The sequence below is a fragment of the Cardiocondyla obscurior genome, linkage group LG07, assembly GCF_019399895.1.
Source record: "Cardiocondyla obscurior isolate alpha-2009 linkage group LG07, Cobs3.1, whole genome shotgun sequence".
Classification (NCBI taxonomy): domain Eukaryota; kingdom Metazoa; phylum Arthropoda; class Insecta; order Hymenoptera; family Formicidae; genus Cardiocondyla; species Cardiocondyla obscurior.
The window spans coordinates 1006915-1026546 of NC_091870.1; the positions used below are offsets into that span (position 1 = coordinate 1006915).

Below are 19632 nucleotides of genomic sequence, written 5' to 3' on the forward strand. Positions count from 1 at the left end.
TTTCTTCCTCCCTCCCCATTTTCACGTTGTATTTTACAATTTTGCTCCAGCCAAAATTCTTTCTGCGAAATTGTCCTTCGTTAAATCTAATCAAATCTAATCCGCAAGTAAATTAAGGACATTCTCTCCCTGTCGCAGTAATTAAGTTACATCAAATTTATCGTAGCCTTTTCCAGTAAAACATAGGAAAATCTCATCAAGTTTGTGGGTCTCTGTGGGTATATTAATGTAAAAACTACGAGCACCACGTGGAACGTTAGAAGCAAGGGAACGTTACAGAAACTTTTAATTTTTATATTAAAAAAGTTTGCATAAAACACGTAACGTTAAAATTTTATTACAATAAAATACAGATTCTCTTGGCAAATTAAACGGACACTTTTTCTTTCATATGTTTATAATTTTAAAGATTTATGAAATGAGCTCCGTGTTCTTTCGAATGTTAGAAATTAATCCGGCCTGCGGTTTATCTTTATATATTGTAAAAAAAAAAAAAAAAAGAAAGAAATAAAGGTGCACGTGAAAATAAAAACCGTACGTTATTATAAAATTATAAAACGTACAAATACATTTGATGCTTCTTTGTGCAGCTGCATAAACGTGAACGCAATCTTTTTTTTTTCTTTCTTTCTTTCTTTTTTTACATTCTCCGCTTTAGGTGAAAATTCAATCCGTCTAGTAACGCGATTGGGAGGCAACGCAAGCAAAAAAGGTGCGCTCGCGTGTTCAAAAAGCGCTGTAATTCTAAACGGGGTGAGGAAACGTGAATCGGAATTCGCGGCAAAAGACGCTCGTTTGCTCGGGCGAACGCGGACTCGACATGGCAGCGGTCGCTCACAATCAAATCTAAAGAGCGCAGAATTTCCCAATAAAAATCGTCGGCGTTCCCTAAAAGCTCGCGGATTAAATTCATGGTGTGCAGAGATTCGCGTGTTCAACACAACAAGGGACAGGTGGGAGGGGAGGGCGGAGGGGGTGGATGAATAAAAAAGCGAATAAAAAAGATGGAATACTCTCCCCGTCTCTCCGTTAGCGCGCGCTACCAACTACCATAGCAACGGACGGCTGCAATCCGCTTGCCTTTGAGCGACGCACAAAAAGCGAGGCGAAGGGTGCTCGAACAGTAAAACAAACAACTTGTTCGTGAAACGCGAGCTTGCGGAGAGCGGAGATGGTGGAAGAGCGATAAAGAAGTACGGCGAGAAGTGCGCGGAATAGCTTTCGAAGAAAATGCTGGAAGGGAGACGGCGGGGTAGCGAATTCAAAAGGGTTAATACCGATGGATCAAAGTTCCCGGCAGCGATAAGTACGAAACCAACTTTAATATATATATATCGTTCCTTATGTTGCAGTTAAAAGCATTCTACGTAGATCTGCTGGTGCCTCTGGAGACCAACCTCGAGAAGGACACGAAAGTCGTCCAGGTAAGTAAACCACCCGAAAATGGTTCCCGTAAGGAGCATTAGTCGTTCTCGAGTCCTAACGTTAAATAATGCAACGCTGGGAATGGACTTTCAGAGCGAACAGAAGAAGTTCCTTCAGCAGCACAAGACAAGATCCGAAACCTATAGCAAGGCAGCCGCGACCATGAAGAAGCAAAGAAAAAAATCCCGAGCAGCCAATAAAAGTGGCTTGGCCACGGACAAGGAGTTAAAAAACATGCAAATCCTGGAGGAGGAAAAGACCAAACTCGACGCTTTCTGCGAGCAGAGCCTAAAAAATGTGAGTGACAAAATCTAACGAATAATCAATAAATGCTGCTTTCTTTTTAGGAAATACAGTTTTGACCGAGGAACGTATTTCTTCGTAAAAAAGAAAGCAGCTCAGTGTTGGTCCTCTTTTGGAAACGCATTTTTAAATACGCGGTATATGTTGTAAATGAATATGAAATATACAAAATTTGTTTTTGTGGCGGATGAATAGAAAAGTTAAATACGCTAAGAATAGAGATGATGGATCGCGCGATGAGATTCATTAACGAAGCGAGTTCATTAATACTCTGAGACCTTTTGTACGTTCTTTTCACAGGCGATGACTCAGGAGAGACGACGTTACGGTTTCGTGCTGGAGCGACAGTGCTCCTTGGCGAAGCACTATGCAAGTTTTCATGAGGTTGCACTGGCCGCACTTCATCCTTCGGTTGATAAATGGCGTGAGGTTGCCGCTACCAGGGAATATTTACCCCAGTCAGTAGAAGACATGTTCGTCTCCAGACTCAGGGTAAACTCACGCGACCGATTCGCAATTTCTCATATTCTTCCTTTTCTGCATTTTAGTATTTTGCAAAATCATAACTTTTAAATAAATTACGATAAAAATCTTTTCCAGCCGATGAAACGAAAGACTTTGAATTCTGAATGAAGAATAATTAATCGAGAAAACAAACGTGATGAAAATATTGCATATTCACAATGTGTTGTTTTAAAGTTAACGAATTATAATGAACAATTATTTATGCAGACACAGTGAAAAATATTATCGGGGCATATTGCCCAAGTGTGTAACAGTAATGCAGTTGTACAGTAATTTACGTTTTCATAGCAAACCTCATTCTGGCCGGAGGACGAGGAGAACGGCGGTTCCGAACTGACAACGATGAGCTCGCAATTGCGGAAAACACGAAGCATGGACAGCTCCTGCCTGGAATTGCGATTGGGCCCGTTGCCTGGAAATACACCGTCATCCGCCGGTCACCTCGGTCCGTCACATCATCTCCCTGTTGCTCTTTCTAGAGCGAGATCGGAGGTCAACCTGCACGCCTCGACATTATCCCTCGGTCCCGGTATGCTTCTTCCTTTTTTCTGCGACAATGATATCGATTTTTCGCGCTACGCCGCGCGGCCGACCGGAAAATTTGTCGCTCTCCGTCAAATCAGCTGTCCTTACAACCGTCGCAGAATAAAATTAACAAAATCCTCGGGTAAACTAGATTTGCAACTACGGAGAACTAAACTAATTTTCAACCAGACGAAACTAAACCGCGTATACCTTGCTAAATAATTATAGTAATTGCACATGAAACAATTAAACGGTTACATATTGCATGTTATTAGTTATAATACAAATATTCTTTTACATAATTAGTTTAATTAACGTAATTAGCAGAATATGATATTATTAAATATAAATCTCTCGCTAAATTAATTTTAAATTACTTTAAATAACTTTTATCTAGTTTAATTAAAAAAAAAAAAAGGAAAATTATGTTCTCTCGGAGATGATGCATATATTGTTTTACTGTACGATGGTCTAACTGTTTTCGTTTATCTCAAAAGTAATGCATTCACTCACAGCTTTTTCTTTTCTTCGTCAGTCGTAAATTCAGTCATTTATAGCACTTTTAATTTTCAGAGGTGCCAGAGACTCCACCCCGACCTCGATCTATGGCGCCTCCGACATCTCGTAACAGCGCAAGTGGTACCGGAGTCGGTACTGGAAGCTGGGGAGACGCATCTCTTGCTAGGGCTCTTTTCGCCTATCTTAGCTCAGGAGAAAATCAGTTGAGCTTTTTAGAGGGTGATCTTATCGCGCTGATGGGTAATATTATAAAATAAATTCGTTACTTATTTTTTTTTTTTTCGTCGTTTACAGTTAAAAAGATTTTTCTTGTTGAGAAAATGCATATTTCCCGTTTCTTTTTGTCAGGAGACCGTCAAAAGGGATGGCAATTCGGTGAAAACCTACGCACTCAAAGCTCGGGATGGTTTCCCTTGGCGTACACCGAAATTATAATCGACGATACTTTAGGGTGAGTAAATCTTCCCGACCAGAAATTTCGCGCTCTGATTATTTTAAAATTATGCCAATAAATTTCCCGAATTTCCACAAATATACATTGCACATTTATTAATATTAAGGTCACCGAGTCACGGAGCAAGTAACGGTAGAACTCCGGAGCCACAAGCTACACCTCCGTGTAAGCCACCACCTTCTCGACCTCCGGTCACACCGGCCGGTATCGATGAATCGCCCGGTGGAATTATCAGCGCCAGTAACAGCTCTACTCACAACAGCACTAATATTAATAATAATAGTAGCAGCAGCAACGTCGGCACACCAACGAATACCGCAAGCGTCTTAGCGACTCCAACCGCGCGTCAATCGAAATCGGTGAGACAGAGATTAATTGATATAAAGATAAAAGTTTTCGCAAACTTGCCGCTTGCATCATGTCCCGATTAGTGCCATATAAAAGCTTTCAAACACTTGAACGGTTAAAATATATCGTAAAAATTATTAATAATAATTTGGCAGTTTTCTTTGGCCAACGTCTTTTACCAATATTATCTTCTGAGAGCACTACTCCAAGTAAACTTTGCCGTAGAACGCTCTTACGTGTACACGTCACAGCCTTAAGATTGATTGAACACGGTGACTACGGAGTAGATGAAACGTGAAGGGGAAGGAATGTGATTTCGTCTGTCTTTCAGATCCGTCCATCGGGCACGCTGCCCGCGGTCCTGGCTAGTGGACGAAGGGTGCAGCCGCCTGTACCTCCTGTACCACCTCCGGCAATTACGTCCCTCCACAGTAGCAACGATAGCGGTTTTTCTAATGAGCCACCGGTGCAACCTGACGTTGATTATAGCGACGACGAGGCCTTGAGGTATGTCGAAAATCTACACCCCAGGCTGTAAAGCAATTTCTGCTCTTCGACAAAGCTTTATGTGCAACATGAAGTTTCTACTTAGTTAGTTTCCCATAACTTTTTCGTTCACTCCATGTAAACTGCAATCCACGTGAAAAATGAATGCATATTCCCGCTTTGGTATATTCAGCGTGTTTGAATCTTTGTATCACTGTAGCCTTACTATTTTGCTATCTATATCTGTTATCTCTCTTTAATTAATTATTGCGAATTTTCACCCTTTTTTTCTCCGTCTCCATTTTCGGGACTTTTCACTCGGAAAAAAAAATTAACGAACTCTGTTTTTCTCGAAATTGTCTCTCCTTCTTATAGATACCGCATGCGCTATCGTTATCGCTGGAAATAAACCGCCGTGGTGGTGGTCCTCTGCATCTCCAACAGTCTTCCCCGTTTAAAATTCCTTTTTTCCGCACTCCCGTTTTTTGTCTCTTTTTTTTTATTATTGACCTTATCGCGCCACGCACGCAGACGACGCCGGAAACCACGAAGCGGCGGAGATCGTCCTTCCCCAAAAGATGAGAAGCAGTCTAAGGATTGGGAGAACGATTCCTGGAAAACGATCCCAAGAGATGAGAAGTCCTGGCAGCTGTATCGCACCGCGATAGACCTTTGGGCAGAGTCGAAAGCCAACAAGGCAGTCGAGGAACCGAAGAAATATTTCGAGATGGAGAACGGCAATTTTACAATGAAGAACGGTGACGTTTCGCAAAAGAAAAAGAGGAACAAGAAATCCGGGCCGACGATGAACGAGCGGCCCAGCCTGAATCAACGTACTCAGATGACAGAGGAACGGAATATTCCTGGCGTTACTCGCCATGGCGATCAGCGACGTGTTGGTAAGCGAGCGCAGACGGAAACCGAGGAAGACGAGCTCGAGGACGAAGAGGATTTCGGCACAGAGTACCGTAACGACTACGCCAATTACGCCAATTATCCGAATAATCAAGATATTCACCAGGAACGGGGTGGAGGAGATAGCACTTTCAAGGCGGAAAAGTACGCCAAGTCTACGAGCTCGTCGTCGGACTCTGACGATGAGAGCACTATTACCATACCAGAGCCGGGTCGCAAGGTTGAGCACATAGCGCAAAAGCTTGAGCAGACCGCTCAGAAGTACGCGCGCGAACACAGTCCGCCCAAGTTTCTCGAACGTCGCGACAAGTCTGCTACAACCGAGTATAGGAGTCTCGAGAGAGAAACGCACGATCGTCGCGAGAGATCTGCTGCGGAATACAAAAGCCTCGAACGCAGTCGAGATGCCGGGCAGAGAAACCTCGAACAGACTCGTCGCGATGAGAAGGCGCGTTTGCGAGACGACAAGCACTCGATCGAACGAGACTCCCGCGAGGACAAGCCGAACTTGGAGCGTAGGAGAGAGGAAAAGCAGAGCTTCGAACGGTCAAGGGAGGAGCAGCAAAACTTTGAGCGTACGAGGGAGGAGAAACAAGGCTTTGATATTTCAAGGGAAGAGAAACAGAGTTTTCAACGGCAGTCGTATGATCGGGGTCACGCTCGATCGAGAAACGAGCAAGAGCGCGCGTATTTCGATCAGCGGAAGGAAATGATGGGCTACGAACGAACGTTTGAAAAAAATCGCAACAGAACAATCGAGCGACTGTCCAGCCGACGATTCGATCGACCGCGGCCGCCGTCGCGAGAGGCACCGGAACGGCCTTTGATGGGGCCTTACCGTGAGCGTAGGTGCTCCGATAAAGAGGAAGCTATTTACGGAGAAACCGGCCGATACGGCTTAGGCTCGCTCGAAAGAGATCGCGGCTACGAATCGAACTTTGAAACAAAGCTGGAGAGAACAAAGGTAATCGAAAGACACGGTTACCATGCAGCTCTGCACGCTCAGAAGCGAAACGCTGTACCGAGAATTACTGAGCGAAGTAACGGCGATACCAATAATAACACATTGAAAGTTGAACGGAAACGTATGTCGCCGCAGCACTCAACTGGTACAAATAATCTCTCGCAAACCGGAAGAGTCTACGACGGGTCGAAAAGTCCGAAGCTCGTGAAACGGACGAAATCTTTCTGGAAATTCCGCCGCGATTCGGAGGTGCTCGAGGGCATGGCACTTTGGCAGCATCGCTCGCTCGTCGACATTCCGAAGATGATTCGGAAAGAAAGCAGATCGACGAAGAACGAAGAACGGCAAAGAAGTTCCGAGGGTGGTAGCCCAAATTCAAGCCTCGGCAATAGCGAAGGCACCATCACGAATGAACACCGTCATGAGGAGCCTAAGCCGGCCGAGAGAAATCATATGTCCGATAAAACGGATTACTTCGAAGACTTGCCGACACCGGCGGAACGTTCGAAAATTACTGAAAGATCGGAATATAGAGCGCATTCACAGCAGCAAGAAGAGCGCACGTGTTTTGTTGGAAATGTGTCGCGAAAAGCAATCATTGAGAAGGAGCGAAGGCGTAGTCTTGAGGCAAAGCGAAACATTATCATGGCTGAAATGAAAGAGAACAACGGGAGCAACCGGCAGGTAATAACGCGCGGTAGGCGCAATTACGATGAAGAGGACGCAACATTGAATTTTAGCGAGACTGAAGCTTCCGATGAGGAATCTACTTACAGCTGCATCGTCGTCAAGGATCAGAGTATACCAGAAAAGACGTTACTACCGAGAACCAAGTTGAGAAAGGAGTCCGACCGAGATAAAAACAACTGCGGACCCTGGTACGATCTTTGGGGCATGGACTCGTCTGTCTCCAAGAAAAAAAAAAAGCAAAAGCAGCAATAATTGAAAACGATTATTAAAAAAATATCAGGTAAACGTCCCGAATATATGTCGAGTTTAAAACAATGAAGGATTGATGTATTTTTTAAGAGATTAAAAAATAACATCGGACCAAATGTAACGAAGATAAAAACGTAAGAATTCGATATAATTAAAAAGAAAAGACACTCGGCCTCACGTTGCCATACGCGTGAAAAACTGTGAAGAGGATGAAAAAAAAAGCTCCCATTGCGTTGCATGCTGTTTTTTTATTTTTTTATATTTTTTTTTTATATTTTTCTTTAGTTTAAATGCACCGATAATATGTACACGAACACTGAGTTCGTACTTGTTACCATCTTTGTTATTAATTTCACCTCAACTTTATTAAGCCCTCTCGATTATGTTAATTGTTTATCGCAAATCTCTTTTCGATCTATGAGCAAATTCCTGAATTGACTTCTGTAATGATATTTGCATTGGCTAAATTCTTATTAATGATTTGTGTTGTCTTCAACGGCTGGCTGTTGATGTTGTAGGAGCTTGCAGCATCGTCGAAGAAGGCGCTCGATACACTTTTGCGACAACTTCTAGGCAATTTGCCTATCGAAAGAAACCGAGTCATTTCTCGGATGATACATCGTCATCGTGACTCGTATTGTTCACCACTGCATGTATTAAATTTTTTCAGTTATCGCTGACATAGTACAAGTTATTCGCTAGATATTATTCGCAATTGTTTTAAACATTTGCAACTGTTTAGTCTTAACAGTCGCTTTAATTATGCTTCAATTGATTTGCTGTTGTATGTACGTGATTTCTGCATATATAGCCAGAATTCAGAAAAACCCTTTGATTAAATATTATCTGCTTATTCTATTAAAAAAAAAAAAAAAAAAAAAAAAAATTAAGACAAACCATATTCCAAAGTAAATCATTAAATAATAATAAAAGATTTTACACGTGCTTGAAGGCGGAAGCTATCTTTTATAAAATTTCGAAAGAATTAATTAAAAATCTCAAAGTGATTGTATCCATGATTATTCGTCGATGACGAATACATCCTTTGATTAATTACAATTAACACCTTTCAGGAGTAACATATTTGCGACTGTAAAGTTGCGAAAGACGAAGACTAACGACCGTTCGGCACCGGCGCTCTCATGAGACGAGCTTGTTTCTTAGTTTAGGTTTCGCGATTCCTTGCGACCTAGTACTTAGTAACGATCTCACGACACGGAAACGAACGCGTCTCTCTTGTTGAACAAGTTCCTTCGTCACGCAGTTTTCCACGTAAGACAAGAATCGACTGCCACGCGATTACGTGTCTATAAAATTTTTTTTTTTTTTTAAAGGACAACGCTAACTCTTTCCATATTTGTGCCGTACGTTACATGAATTTTTGCAATGCAATGCATCACACGTGGAATCGTACATCGACAGCCTGTACGCACTTTCATGGTGCTTAACCAAATATTAAATAAAACGTTAATATAATTTTATAGCGCCGAAAGGTAACGAAAAATTAAAACTATAATTGTCTTAGTGTTACGGTGTTAAATAAAGAATCAGTTTTATATTAAATCGACTCCGTAATAGTTTTCCAACGAATTATAAAAGTGCTTAATTTTTATTCGAACATTTTGTGAAAGCGTTTGTCCAGCATTTTGTAAAGATTCGAGCTCATCTGATAACTCGTGCAACGAGTTAGAAATGAATGAGCAAACATTGTTGAAACTTCTATATATTTATTCATTCTATCAATGTATCGTATTTAAAATTCTACTTAATATACATTTAATATTAATACTGAAAGGGTTAATGTCGAAGAATTTGATAAATTTGTATTTTTTGTGTGTGTGTCTACTCATGTTGAACGAGCATTTTCAAACAGTTTTCAATGTATTCTAAAATATACGGATGTAAAGTATTATAAGATATTAAATAATGCATTCTAGTGCAATTTAGACGCGAAATAAATAAATATATAAAATAAAAAAAATAATAATAAATCTAGAAATGGAGGGTATAAGGTGAGTTTTAGGGTAATCATTTTTGTAATTTAAAATACTGAAGAATTCAATGAAGATGCAGGAAAAACGACAGATGTTAATATATTATAAATACAATATTATAATTATACACATTTTATATATATATATATAAGTAATCGCTCGAATCTAAATTCCGGCGATTTGGGTTAGGCTAGACTAAAATAAAATTGTTGTAATAAGATTCACATATACATACGCATATATGTTATACATATTATTGTTACTATATACATCAATTTTTTAACGTATGTTTTGTGTGTTTCTTCCTATCTCTCTTTCATCTGAATATTTATTATAAATTATTCTGAATTTAAACTCTTTCAGCATTGTTAACATATTATCCTTAAAACTCTCAATCTACACTCTTCAAGCCTTGCAGTTAAAAAATATTAAATAATGGTAAGTTAACGCTATTTTTTTCTTTTAAAATGAATATTTAGGTGCCATACCACACCAATCTTGCAGAAATATTAAAATGTCGTTCAGCGGTGAATCTGTAGGTGCCTGTCGGGCTGTATTAATTAATTTTGTCCAATCATCACGATCAGCTGCGCGGTTTGGTTCTTCGAATTTGACAACCGAGCCACGCACCGGATATCCCGTAATTACGCACTGCTGAAGAGGCACGCCGGAATTTGTCGGCGACGTCAAAGAGCCTACATATACGCCTCTTTGATCAACTGGTAAACCTTGTTCGATTTTTTGGTCCATAGATACCGCTAACACCCATTCTCTCACTTCTTCGCGTTGATCAGTTGCAATCGCAAGTTTTTCTGGAAGTGGAACTTCCAGTGGGAAATCAGTGACTCGCAAATCATCCACGTCTAAAACGTTGCCGTCACCTTCTTCCTCGATACATTCCTCCAAATCGAGGAAATGATTGAGAAAAACGAAAGCTTCGCTAACAAGGCCAGCGGTACGGGCTGCGATACCAGCTTCATAATAGCATTTATCGGCGTGGAGGATGTCAGTATATCGCAGAAGACTGACAGACACCTTTAGTACGATGCCAGAAAGCGCTGGAAACGAATGGCAACCATATTTCACCGCTGCGAAATGTGCGGCCTCTAAAAAACGTGCAAATTTCTCGGAGGACGATGACCGATAAAGGCCATGTAAAACGTCACGAAGTTGAGCTAGATATCTGTAATTTAATTAATTGACAAAATTAATTATTAACATAAATTATTTTACAGAGATAATTAATTTAAAAATCAACAGATTAATCATCGAACTTGCTCAGCTCACAGGTATTGATAAAAGTGAGTTGTTTAGGCTTTCGCGATATATTCGGTAAATTTGATAAATCGAAATAGTACCTGTATTCCTGCTGCGTTGCATTCAGGATATTCTCTGCCAATTGCAAATACAAATTAAAATTCTGTGAGATTGCAGGTGCACCGTACTGCGCGTAAAGTTGTAATGCTTGCAGCGCGGCATCGTTCTTTAGCAATTGTGCTGCGCGCCGTGCCACAAATCTTTGTAGTACTTCTGAACTTTGAGAACTCGCGATGTCGAACACCTGATTCCATTGACCTTTGCGAGCTAACATTTCGAGGGCAGCATTACCGTCTACTTCTGCCAACTTTTCCATTTCACTTTCATTCGTCATAGCGTCGCGATATTTTTCTTCCAAGTATGGTTCGAGATCGGGAGCGAGCTCACGGACAATTCGTCGCGCACGATCCCATTCGCCCACCGCCACTAACGAAGTCACCGCATCTTTTAATCGATCCGCTTGAAGAAAAACCTAAAACGACACGAAATAAATTTATATAATTTTTTTGATATCCGTTTTACATTGCGGAGAACGTGGAATTTATTAAATTTTTTATATTAAATTTAATTAAGCATAAACATAGAAAAAATCTTAAATAAATAATTTTTTTTTATTATTAAAAAAGCAAAATTACTTGAGCAGCGAGCGCGTGTTCACCAATAGAAAATAGACGTGCGCCCAGATCACCTCCGATTTCCGCCGCCGTTTCAGGATCCGCTTGATGCAGAAGAATGTCAGCCGCGCGAATGAGATAAGATCTCGGCGCTTGCGGGTTCAAAATTAAAGTATCTAAGGCAGGTCGTACTTCTCCGAGATCAAGCCACTTCCGTGCCTCTTCTAATGCATTTGTACCGTCTAATCCCGCGCTTTTTTGGCCTAATTCTCTGCGCAACGCCGCTTCTTGACTAGGCAAATATTCTCGACACACTCGTAGTGCTTCGGACCACATTCCAGCGGTCTAAAATTAAATTTCATTAAACAGAGAAAATCAAGATATACATAAATGATCGAAAAAAGTATAACCTTATAATGTTCTATTATTATTTCAGGCTTGTGGGCTCTCAAAAGAAGTGTCTCTGCTGTAGCGTAATCTTGGCTTTCGGCGGCCTCAGCGGCCTGAGCAATTAAAACCTGCGCAACAGCTTCCTGACTGTGCGATCGTGCAACGTCTTCGGCGGATTCCCAATCACGATTATGGATATACATCTGTACTGCCTCCATAGTTTTGCCAGCCTGTACAAATTCTTTTTCAGCTTCAGTAAAACGACCCTCATCCTCCAATGACATTGCGTAGCGATAGTGAACTTCCTTTTTCTGATCAATTGTGCCATATTTCACAATCTCTAGAGCCCAGTCAAACAGGCTTGCTTCACATGCCAATTGCAGACAAGGTTCGAAATAACCTAATCGCATCAGAAGTCTCGCGCCTAATTCCGAAGCGAGTGTTCGAGCCCACATTAAAGCAACCTGAAATAAAAGAAAGATTAATAAATTTGGTGATAACAAAAAAAAATTAGTAAATAGCAAAATTAATAAAAAATAAAAGCAATAAATTTTCTCAGTTTTAACCTGTTGCGCTGCTTTTTCTCCCGAAGCTTTTTTCGCAACTCTCAACGCATCTTCCCACATATTTACGGATCTATAAGCTGTGACCGCTCCACGCCAGTCGCCGGCACCTAAGGTAAGACACAATTTATATGCAAATAATTTAATTATTGTAATTAATGTAATTATTTTAATTTTTTACGAGAGCTACTATTAATTCAACTATTAATTCAAAACCTCGAAACTAAAATTAATTTGAATTAATACGATATATCAATAGATGACTATTCGTTTAGTTTAAAAAATTTACCTAGATAGTGTTCTTCAGCTTCTCTCGGTTTTCCGGCTGCATCTAGCTCTTTTGCTAGATGCATGTGAGTAGTTTGGAGTAAATCTGGTCGATGCTGTGCAACTAATCTGATCATGTCGCTACGATTTCCCGCTTTACGATACATAGCAATTGCTGCGTCGTAGTCACCAACCGCGACATAGAGAGACTCGGCGTGGCGAAGTTCACCGGTTTGTTGCAAATTCTCAGCGTGTTTTGCCAATACCTGATTAGCCTCATCATTTTTCATGTGTTCTTGAGCCACTTGGTGTGCACGCATCCAATCACCAGACTGTATATAGATCTCTACAGCGCGCTTAGCATTTTCGGCACGAATAAAAAGACTTTCCGCCAAACTTCGTTCGCCGATCGATGAAAAATATTCGCCCAGTTTATTACATTGCTGACGAATTTCTTCATCATTATCTTCAATTACCTAGTAAAAATAAAATATATAAATAGAATTTATTTCTATAAAAAATTTCTCTGAAACAAATAAAAGATAATAAATGTAAATTAGAAATATTATCGCACCTGAATAATTTGTAAAGCTTTTCTCCATTGCCGTGCATTAATAGCAGCTTTTAATGCTAATGCTGTTTCTCCTGCTTCGATAAAGTGATTAATAGCGGCGTCATAATGGCCATTGTCCGACAGATGTTTTCCCCAATCCCTTTCTAATTCAACAACCAAATTGGGATCAATTTTGCGTGCTAGATCAAGGGCTTTAGCGAAGACACCGGCTTGGGCGTAACATCTGATCGCTTCTGAGCCAGCGTCAGTCTTTTCCAATAATTCTCCAGCAACTTCCGTTAAATCAGAGGCCTTAAGATCACTAATAACTTCCTCGACAATTCTTTCGTCCTCTAGTAATTCGTTGTCAGCAAGTATCAATCTGGCGGCTCGTCCAGGACGGCGAGCTTCCAGATAAAGTTTGACAGCTCTCCTAGGATTTGTACTTTCTATAATGGAGGCCGCGCGAGCCGCTTGTCCGCTATCTAATAACCAAGCCAAGTGACGATCTCGTAATTCCGATAATCCACTCCAATTACGACTCTGAGCCAAGTTTAGAGCATCCTCCCAACGCCAGTAACGTTGATACATGTCCAACGCCTTATCTAACTCATTCTGCTCCAAATAAATTGCTTCGGCGGTTTTTAGATCACCATTCAATATAGCCAACCGTGCCCAACAGTCAGGATTAGCTAATAGTTCATTACCTGTCTCTTCAGCATATTTTTCGCCAATCTTGAAACATAATAAAAATAAAATTATATAATTTATCGATAAAACTTAAAAAAAGAAAAAAAATTATTTGACTTATAGATTCGAAATTCATAAAACCTCAGCAGTTTCCTTAAGAAATTTTGCGCAAGCCACGTCGCCCATTGCAGCGTAACATCTAGCAGCTATCATGAGCTTCCTCTCATTCATCGCATTTCTCGCTACATTCTCCCACATAGTCTCCACTTGCGGATCATCCCCCATGTTTTCTAGAAACAAAATGACTCTACCGAAATCGTTATCATGCAATGCGGTACCGAATTCGATCAGTCCTTCGTCCAGTAGATATGCCATTTTAGCACCGTGCTCCTCTACCATCACGGACGTTCGTCCATTTTCTCGAACAATGTCAATTACATCTCCCTTGATCGGTGTTAACGTAACTGCTTCTGGTGCATCTATGTTATACCAAACGGCCAGAGTTTGAGCAGTCTGAGCGACGACAACATCGCTACCTGTCACCCAGGACGCAAAGGATACCCCTGTTAGTAATAAAACTCTGCAATGCCGTAAAATAAAAATTTAAAAACAATTAAAATATGATAATGCAATATTTTTAATACGTCGTAATTTCGATTTCATTAATTTTTATTTAATAGATAATTTTATTTAATTTTATTTAATAGATAAAAAAATATTTTCTCTTAAATTAATAATTACCTGCCATTCTCATCATCGCTTAACCAAAGACGACCTCGTTTATCACGCGACAGTAATCGATGTCCCGCTTCACTCAATTCCAACCAGTCAATGCGAGCATCGTGAACTATCATACTGATAGTCGCGCCAGATATCAAGTCGACAATACGAACAGTTCTTGGATCTAATAGGTAGGCTAGTTTTTTATTATCTATGCCACTAGTCGAGGGTCGTTCATTTACTCGTACGCTAACCACGTGTGGGTTCACTGCCTCCGTTCGCACAGAACCAAGTGCTTCGTTTCGACCGTACTCGACGATCGTTAGCTCACCGGAGCAAAAAATTAAACATACAACCGGATACTCGAAGAAAAACTTTTCGCCGCCGGATCGATCGTCCCACGGAATTTCGCTGATCAAACCGAGTTCGATGTCTCCAATTAACAAAGTGTGTGCTGTCCGAGCCACTACGTTATTATCTCGGCGTCCTAGTACTCGCACGTCTTCGATCTCTAAACCTGTCTGTGATCTAATGACAATGGGGCGTTGCGAGGAATTATTTAGAGGCCGAATCACCACTTGGCTTGGTCCGACATAAGCAACTTCGTGACTGCCGCGAACTACTGTACGTCTAAAAAATAAAAAATTATTAGCACAACGTTAATATGCAGGTAGAAATATTAAACTGAGTTCAAAGCTCGAGCATTTAAAATAATAAAATAAGCGTTAAGAGTCTAGCAATTTTAAATTACCTTAAAATAGTCTCAAATTGTTCGACACTGCCACATAATCCTCCGACCACTAATTTCGAACCATCTCGTCTCCAAGCGAGTGCTGTTATCGTGTAGAAATTAGGTAAATCGCGTACGTTGGTCTCTTCCCAGACACTTCTTCGCGGTGTCCAGTCAAATATGCGCACCTTGTCCCAAGAACCTACGGCGACGCTTTGGCCACTCGGGCTGCAGCAAGCTACAGTGATGTCTCTCTCTTGAGAGTCTCGGCTGAAGTCGAAAGTTTTAACTTGTTTACCACACGAATCATATATGGTTAATCGTTTATCGCAGCCTGCTACAAGAATGTGCGACTGCGGCCACGCTAGGGCATAAGCGGGCACTCCGTGGACACATACGCGTCCTGATGGTTCCGCGCCACCATCTTCGGCAACGTAATATCGTACAATACTGCCGTCGGCGTGGCTTGACAAAAATCCATTACCCCGAACGCTGCAAATCGAACGAACGTGTAAAGAAAATTCGAAATGAATTATTATTAGTAATTATATGCATAATAAAAATTTCCTAATGCAATTAAATCAATTTACTTGCTAGCTAAAGCTATCGTCATGGCATCGGACGTGTATAAAGTTTGCGCTTTTTGTGACTTGACGATAGCTGCACGAACTCTTCCATCTGCTAATCCTACGACGATTGGACCATCCATTGGCCAAATTAAACAAGTTACTGCGGCACTTTGTCGAAACTTATTACATATCACTTTTTTATCGCCCCTGAAAGTAATATTTTTTGTTTGTAATAATTTTTAACAATTTTTGACACTTTTTTTCTTAAAAAATTAATAATTACCAATCTTCTCCTATTTTATATACGTATACAATGCAGTCGGTTTGGCCAACGGCAATTTTTGTGGATTCTGGAGAGAAAGCTATTCCCTTTATAGCGTAACTTTTTTTACCGAACTATATACGAAAAAAATTACACAATATATATATGACAATATTAATATAACATTAATAAATCTTAAATTAAGAAACTTAGAAATCAAAAAATTAAACAGCAGTATTAGCAAACTAAAAGTACAATTTTAGAAATAAAAAAATAATTGCAGATTACCTTAGCATCGACAGGTTTAGTGGAAAATCTGTCGCGCTTCACACCATTTTCATCAAAAAGATAAATCGAACGATCTGAAGATGCTACGGCCAATTTTAAATTGTTCGGCGACCAAGCTATACTAACCACTCTATTTTCCAACTCCTACGTATAAATATAGATATGTTAAATAGGCTTAAAAAAAAATTATCAAATAAAATTAATAGATTACTCACCTGCGCCGGCATGACGGTACCTAAATATTTTAGCAACATGTTTTAATTCAATAGTATTCACAATTATCTTAATATTTTGTGTAAAAACATAACAATGAATCACGCGTCTAAAACGGAGTACACCAAAATGTTATTCAAGTCGGTTGCCTAGCAACGGAACTGCTCCAATGTCTCCAGTAGTTCAGTACTCCATTTTAGCTGCAGAGCACTGAAGAGATCAGGTTGCTCACTGCAACCATAAACTAGGTTATGTGCAAACTAAGCAAAGTTCGAGAACTTCAAGAATTTGGAGATGTTTTTGATTACGAACGTTACAATTATAGCACGATTCTTTGTGAATCTTAACCGCAATAAAATTTAAAAAAATTCTGCAATTTGTGACAATTAAAAAAAATAATAATAATTGTCCAAAAATTCTTAAATTATGACGAACTAATTCTTACAAAAAACATGTCGTTAAAGGTAAAATTCATATTGTAATATTTTTAATATTAATATTTATATAATTCTTTTTCAAATCGGATATATTTCTGATTTATAGATAATTGAGATACATTTTTTTTTTTAACAATATTTAATCTGACACGGTTCCGACTAATGTGAATTTATTTCAGCACAAGAACGAGTATCACAAATCTATTGACGATTATCAAACTGCGGCACCTGTGCAACGTAGGATCGGTCTTTATTGGGCACTGGCTGCAGTAAGAATAATCCTCACTTTTGCTCCACAGACAGGTTATATTCATCCTGATGAATTCTTTCAATCTATCGAAGTTATTTCCGGTATGTTATTTTATTGCACATTTATTATTTCAACATTTAATATTTAATATTCATATATCTCTTTCCTTTTTATAGGAGACTACTTTGATATTGACGTTTACAAACCATGGGAGTTTAATGCTACTTTTCCAATACGTTCCATGTTTATTCCTCAAGTCATTATTGGCTTACCGTATACTATCCTTAATAGACTGTCTCCATATACATTTCACTTTCTTGGGCTGTCATTAAGGAAACCGTATTTTTTTGTATTTTTTCCGCGACTTTTCATGTGCGCACTTTCGTTCCTATCGGATTATTTTCTATACAAAATCTGTTATATGTACGGCCAAAACTACAGGGTCAGACTTGTTACATACGCTAGCTCTTATGTCATGCTTACTTATGCCACTCGTACACTGTCCAACTCTGTTGAATTAGTACTGACTGGTGCACTATTATATTTCGTTTCTCGATGCATGGTGTATTCAGAAAAGGTATTACTACAATTTTTTTTTTTTTAATAACGATTACGTTTTTTAAAAACGATTTTTTTTAATAACGATTAATGAGGCATAAGAAAAATCTTATTAAAATATAAAAATACTAGTTTTGGAATAAATTTATTTCAGAAATAATTTCATTGATTATAAAGTCGTAATTGTAAACTTGCTTGTATTTTTGCACTAGATTAATGGTTTAATTTTTTTATTTTAGGTGGTGCTGCAAAGTGATTTCCTCTCCCGGAAATATAACGAAGCCACGACTACGGTAGAACGAGTCAAATATTATAAGCTGAAGGCATTGCTACCGTCGCATTCATTAAATGACTGTTTTGTGTTGGCCACGATAACGGTAATAGGAATATTCAACCGGCCAACTTTTGTCGCGTTCGCCATTATTCCTATATTTTTCTGGCTACAAAGAGGGCTGCACACGAGAAGTGTTGGCTTTAAAGACTTTCATATCCGAATGTTTGCCTTTATTCTCTGCGGACTACCAGCCACAGTGCTTTTTATTCTAGTCGACAGTTTCTACTTCGGATATCTAACGATGGCAGAGATAGGTCAATTAGAAATCGGAATTAATAATTTTGTTGTGACGCCAATTAATTTTCTTAAATACAATACGGATGTAAAGAATTTGCAGTCGCACGGACTACATCCTCGCTTCCTGCATTTCTTAGTGAACGTTCCGCTGCTGTTTAATGTTTTGGGAATTATTGGATTACTAACGTTCGCGAAAATGATCCGGAGGTAAGTCATAACGATTGATATAAAACAATTAAATGACGATAACATTTATTTTCAGTTGGTTAAAGGCGCAGTGGCTGAATCTACCACGTTTACAGAGCATCGTAAGCCTGATGACATTTACATTCATCGTTCCAGTTATTTTGTTGTCTCTTTTTCCTCATCAGGAACCTCGTTTTATAATTCCGGTGCTATTTCCCTTAGTGTTTCTTTATGCACCCCAACTAAGTCAAGTACCTAGTCTGGATGTCGTTCGCCGCTACATTAACAACGACGGTAATATCGAAACTAGCGTTCCCGTCGAACCAACAATACACAAATCCAGAAAATTGATGCTCTGGTACATTAGCAATTTATTACTGACTATATTTTACGCGTTTGTACACCAAGGTGGCATTTTACCCCTCGCGTCTTATATCACAACGGAGCTGAAGGCCAAACCGCATGTTACTCACATGCATTTGTATACTTCGTACAGTTATTCATTACCCACAGCGTTGCTACAGCTACGTAATACCCGCAGAACTTATCGCAGCAGTAGTAATCATAAATACAAACTGACGCAGGACTTTCACTTATACGAGCAAGGCTCGAAATCCTTGCCGTGGGTATTTGATAGTATAGCCAGGAGAATTAAAGATTGCGAAGAGAAATTCTCTGACAAGAGAATCCCTTATAGACTGTATTATGCATTGCCAGCTTCTGCGATAAACGAGTTTACAGAGTTGAACAATAATTCACATTTGTTCAAATTTCATGTAGTCAAAACTTTTTATCCTCACGTTTCTGTAGAAAAATTGCCATCGTTGTATTCATTAGGTACAGTAGAACATTTATTAACTTGGCGATGCAATGGCATTTTTAGCAGTATTGTCACGATCGCGAAAAATGTTTATGAATATATTGAACAATTTAAATTATTATTATTGAAAATTGAATATTCAATGCCTGAACCAAAGCGAAATAGACGTAATGAACAAATAAATTAAAAAAAACGGCTAATACAACAACTTAATAAAATTAATCCTTTTTATTTTAT

At 39.5% G+C, this 19632-nt stretch overlaps 3 protein-coding genes across 5 annotated transcripts in view; 2 read left to right on the forward strand and 1 right to left on the reverse strand.

Annotated features, from left to right (window-relative positions):
- The window catches only part of Irsp53 (Insulin receptor substrate 53 kDa), a 50815-nt gene extending 42516 nt beyond the window's left edge, over window positions 1-8299 (forward strand). For both annotated transcript variants that reach the window (XM_070659174.1, XM_070659175.1), the window contains 9 exons: window positions 1353-1424; window positions 1519-1722; window positions 2029-2220; window positions 2542-2782; window positions 3352-3537; window positions 3646-3748; window positions 3858-4110; window positions 4431-4606; window positions 5117-8299. In XM_070659174.1, coding sequence (XP_070515275.1) covers window positions 1353-1424; window positions 1519-1722; window positions 2029-2220; window positions 2542-2782; window positions 3352-3537; window positions 3646-3748; window positions 3858-4110; window positions 4431-4606; window positions 5117-7406 — 3717 coding nt within the window. In that variant the 3' untranslated portion in view covers window positions 7407-8299. The remainder of the gene's footprint in view (window positions 1-1352; window positions 1425-1518; window positions 1723-2028; window positions 2221-2541; window positions 2783-3351; window positions 3538-3645; window positions 3749-3857; window positions 4111-4430; window positions 4607-5116) is intronic.
- A 1257-nt stretch (window positions 8300-9556) lies between these two features.
- Window positions 9557-16705, reverse strand: Oseg2 (intraflagellar transport protein Oseg2). Of its 2 annotated transcripts, XM_070659172.1 has the most exons (14): window positions 16576-16705; window positions 16361-16504; window positions 16094-16206; window positions 15832-16017; window positions 15263-15733; window positions 14533-15141; window positions 13933-14371; window positions 13123-13836; window positions 12571-13024; window positions 12285-12391; window positions 11739-12182; window positions 11350-11673; window positions 10756-11186; window positions 9557-10580 (listed from the first exon to the last, which is right to left on the reverse strand). In XM_070659172.1, the coding sequence occupies exons 1-14, from the start codon at window positions 16612-16614 to the stop codon at window positions 9860-9862; spliced, it is 5196 nt and encodes a 1731-aa protein (XP_070515273.1). In that variant the 5' UTR covers window positions 16615-16705; the 3' UTR covers window positions 9557-9859. The 2 variants fall into 2 exon arrangements, with proteins under 2 accessions (XP_070515273.1, XP_070515272.1); XM_070659171.1 differs by having other exon boundaries at window positions 11739-12391.
- A 102-nt stretch (window positions 16706-16807) lies between these two features.
- Pig-z (phosphatidylinositol glycan anchor biosynthesis class Z) lies at window positions 16808-19613 on the forward strand. Its single transcript, XM_070659189.1, has 5 exons — window positions 16808-17037; window positions 17190-17361; window positions 17437-17837; window positions 18058-18596; window positions 18652-19613. Exons 1-5 carry the CDS (start codon window positions 17026-17028, stop codon window positions 19580-19582), a joined length of 2055 nt encoding a protein of 684 aa, XP_070515290.1. The 5' UTR covers window positions 16808-17025; the 3' UTR covers window positions 19583-19613.
- Window positions 19614-19632: the final 19 nt, after the last annotated feature.

What these genes read in the sequence shown, in the direction of transcription:
- Oseg2 (XM_070659171.1), bottom strand. Translation starts at nt 16,614, where the DNA reads ATGTTGCTAAAATATTTAGGTACCGTCATGCCGGCGCAG. An exon ending in CTAAACCTGTCGATGCTAAG is followed by an intron (nt 16,207 to 16,360) that starts GTAATCTGCAAT and finishes TTTCGTATATAG; the next exon opens with TTCGGTAAAAAAAGTTACGC. An exon ending in AGCTGAAGAACACTATCTAG is followed by an intron (nt 12,392 to 12,570) that starts GTAAATTTTTTA and finishes GTCTTACCTTAG; the next exon opens with GTGCCGGCGACTGGCGTGGA.
- Pig-z (XM_070659189.1), top strand. An exon ending in ATCTATCGAAGTTATTTCCG is followed by an intron (nt 17,362 to 17,436) that starts GTATGTTATTTT and finishes TCCTTTTTATAG; the next exon opens with GAGACTACTTTGATATTGAC. An exon ending in TTCGCGAAAATGATCCGGAG is followed by an intron (nt 18,597 to 18,651) that starts GTAAGTCATAAC and finishes ATTTATTTTCAG; the next exon opens with TTGGTTAAAGGCGCAGTGGC.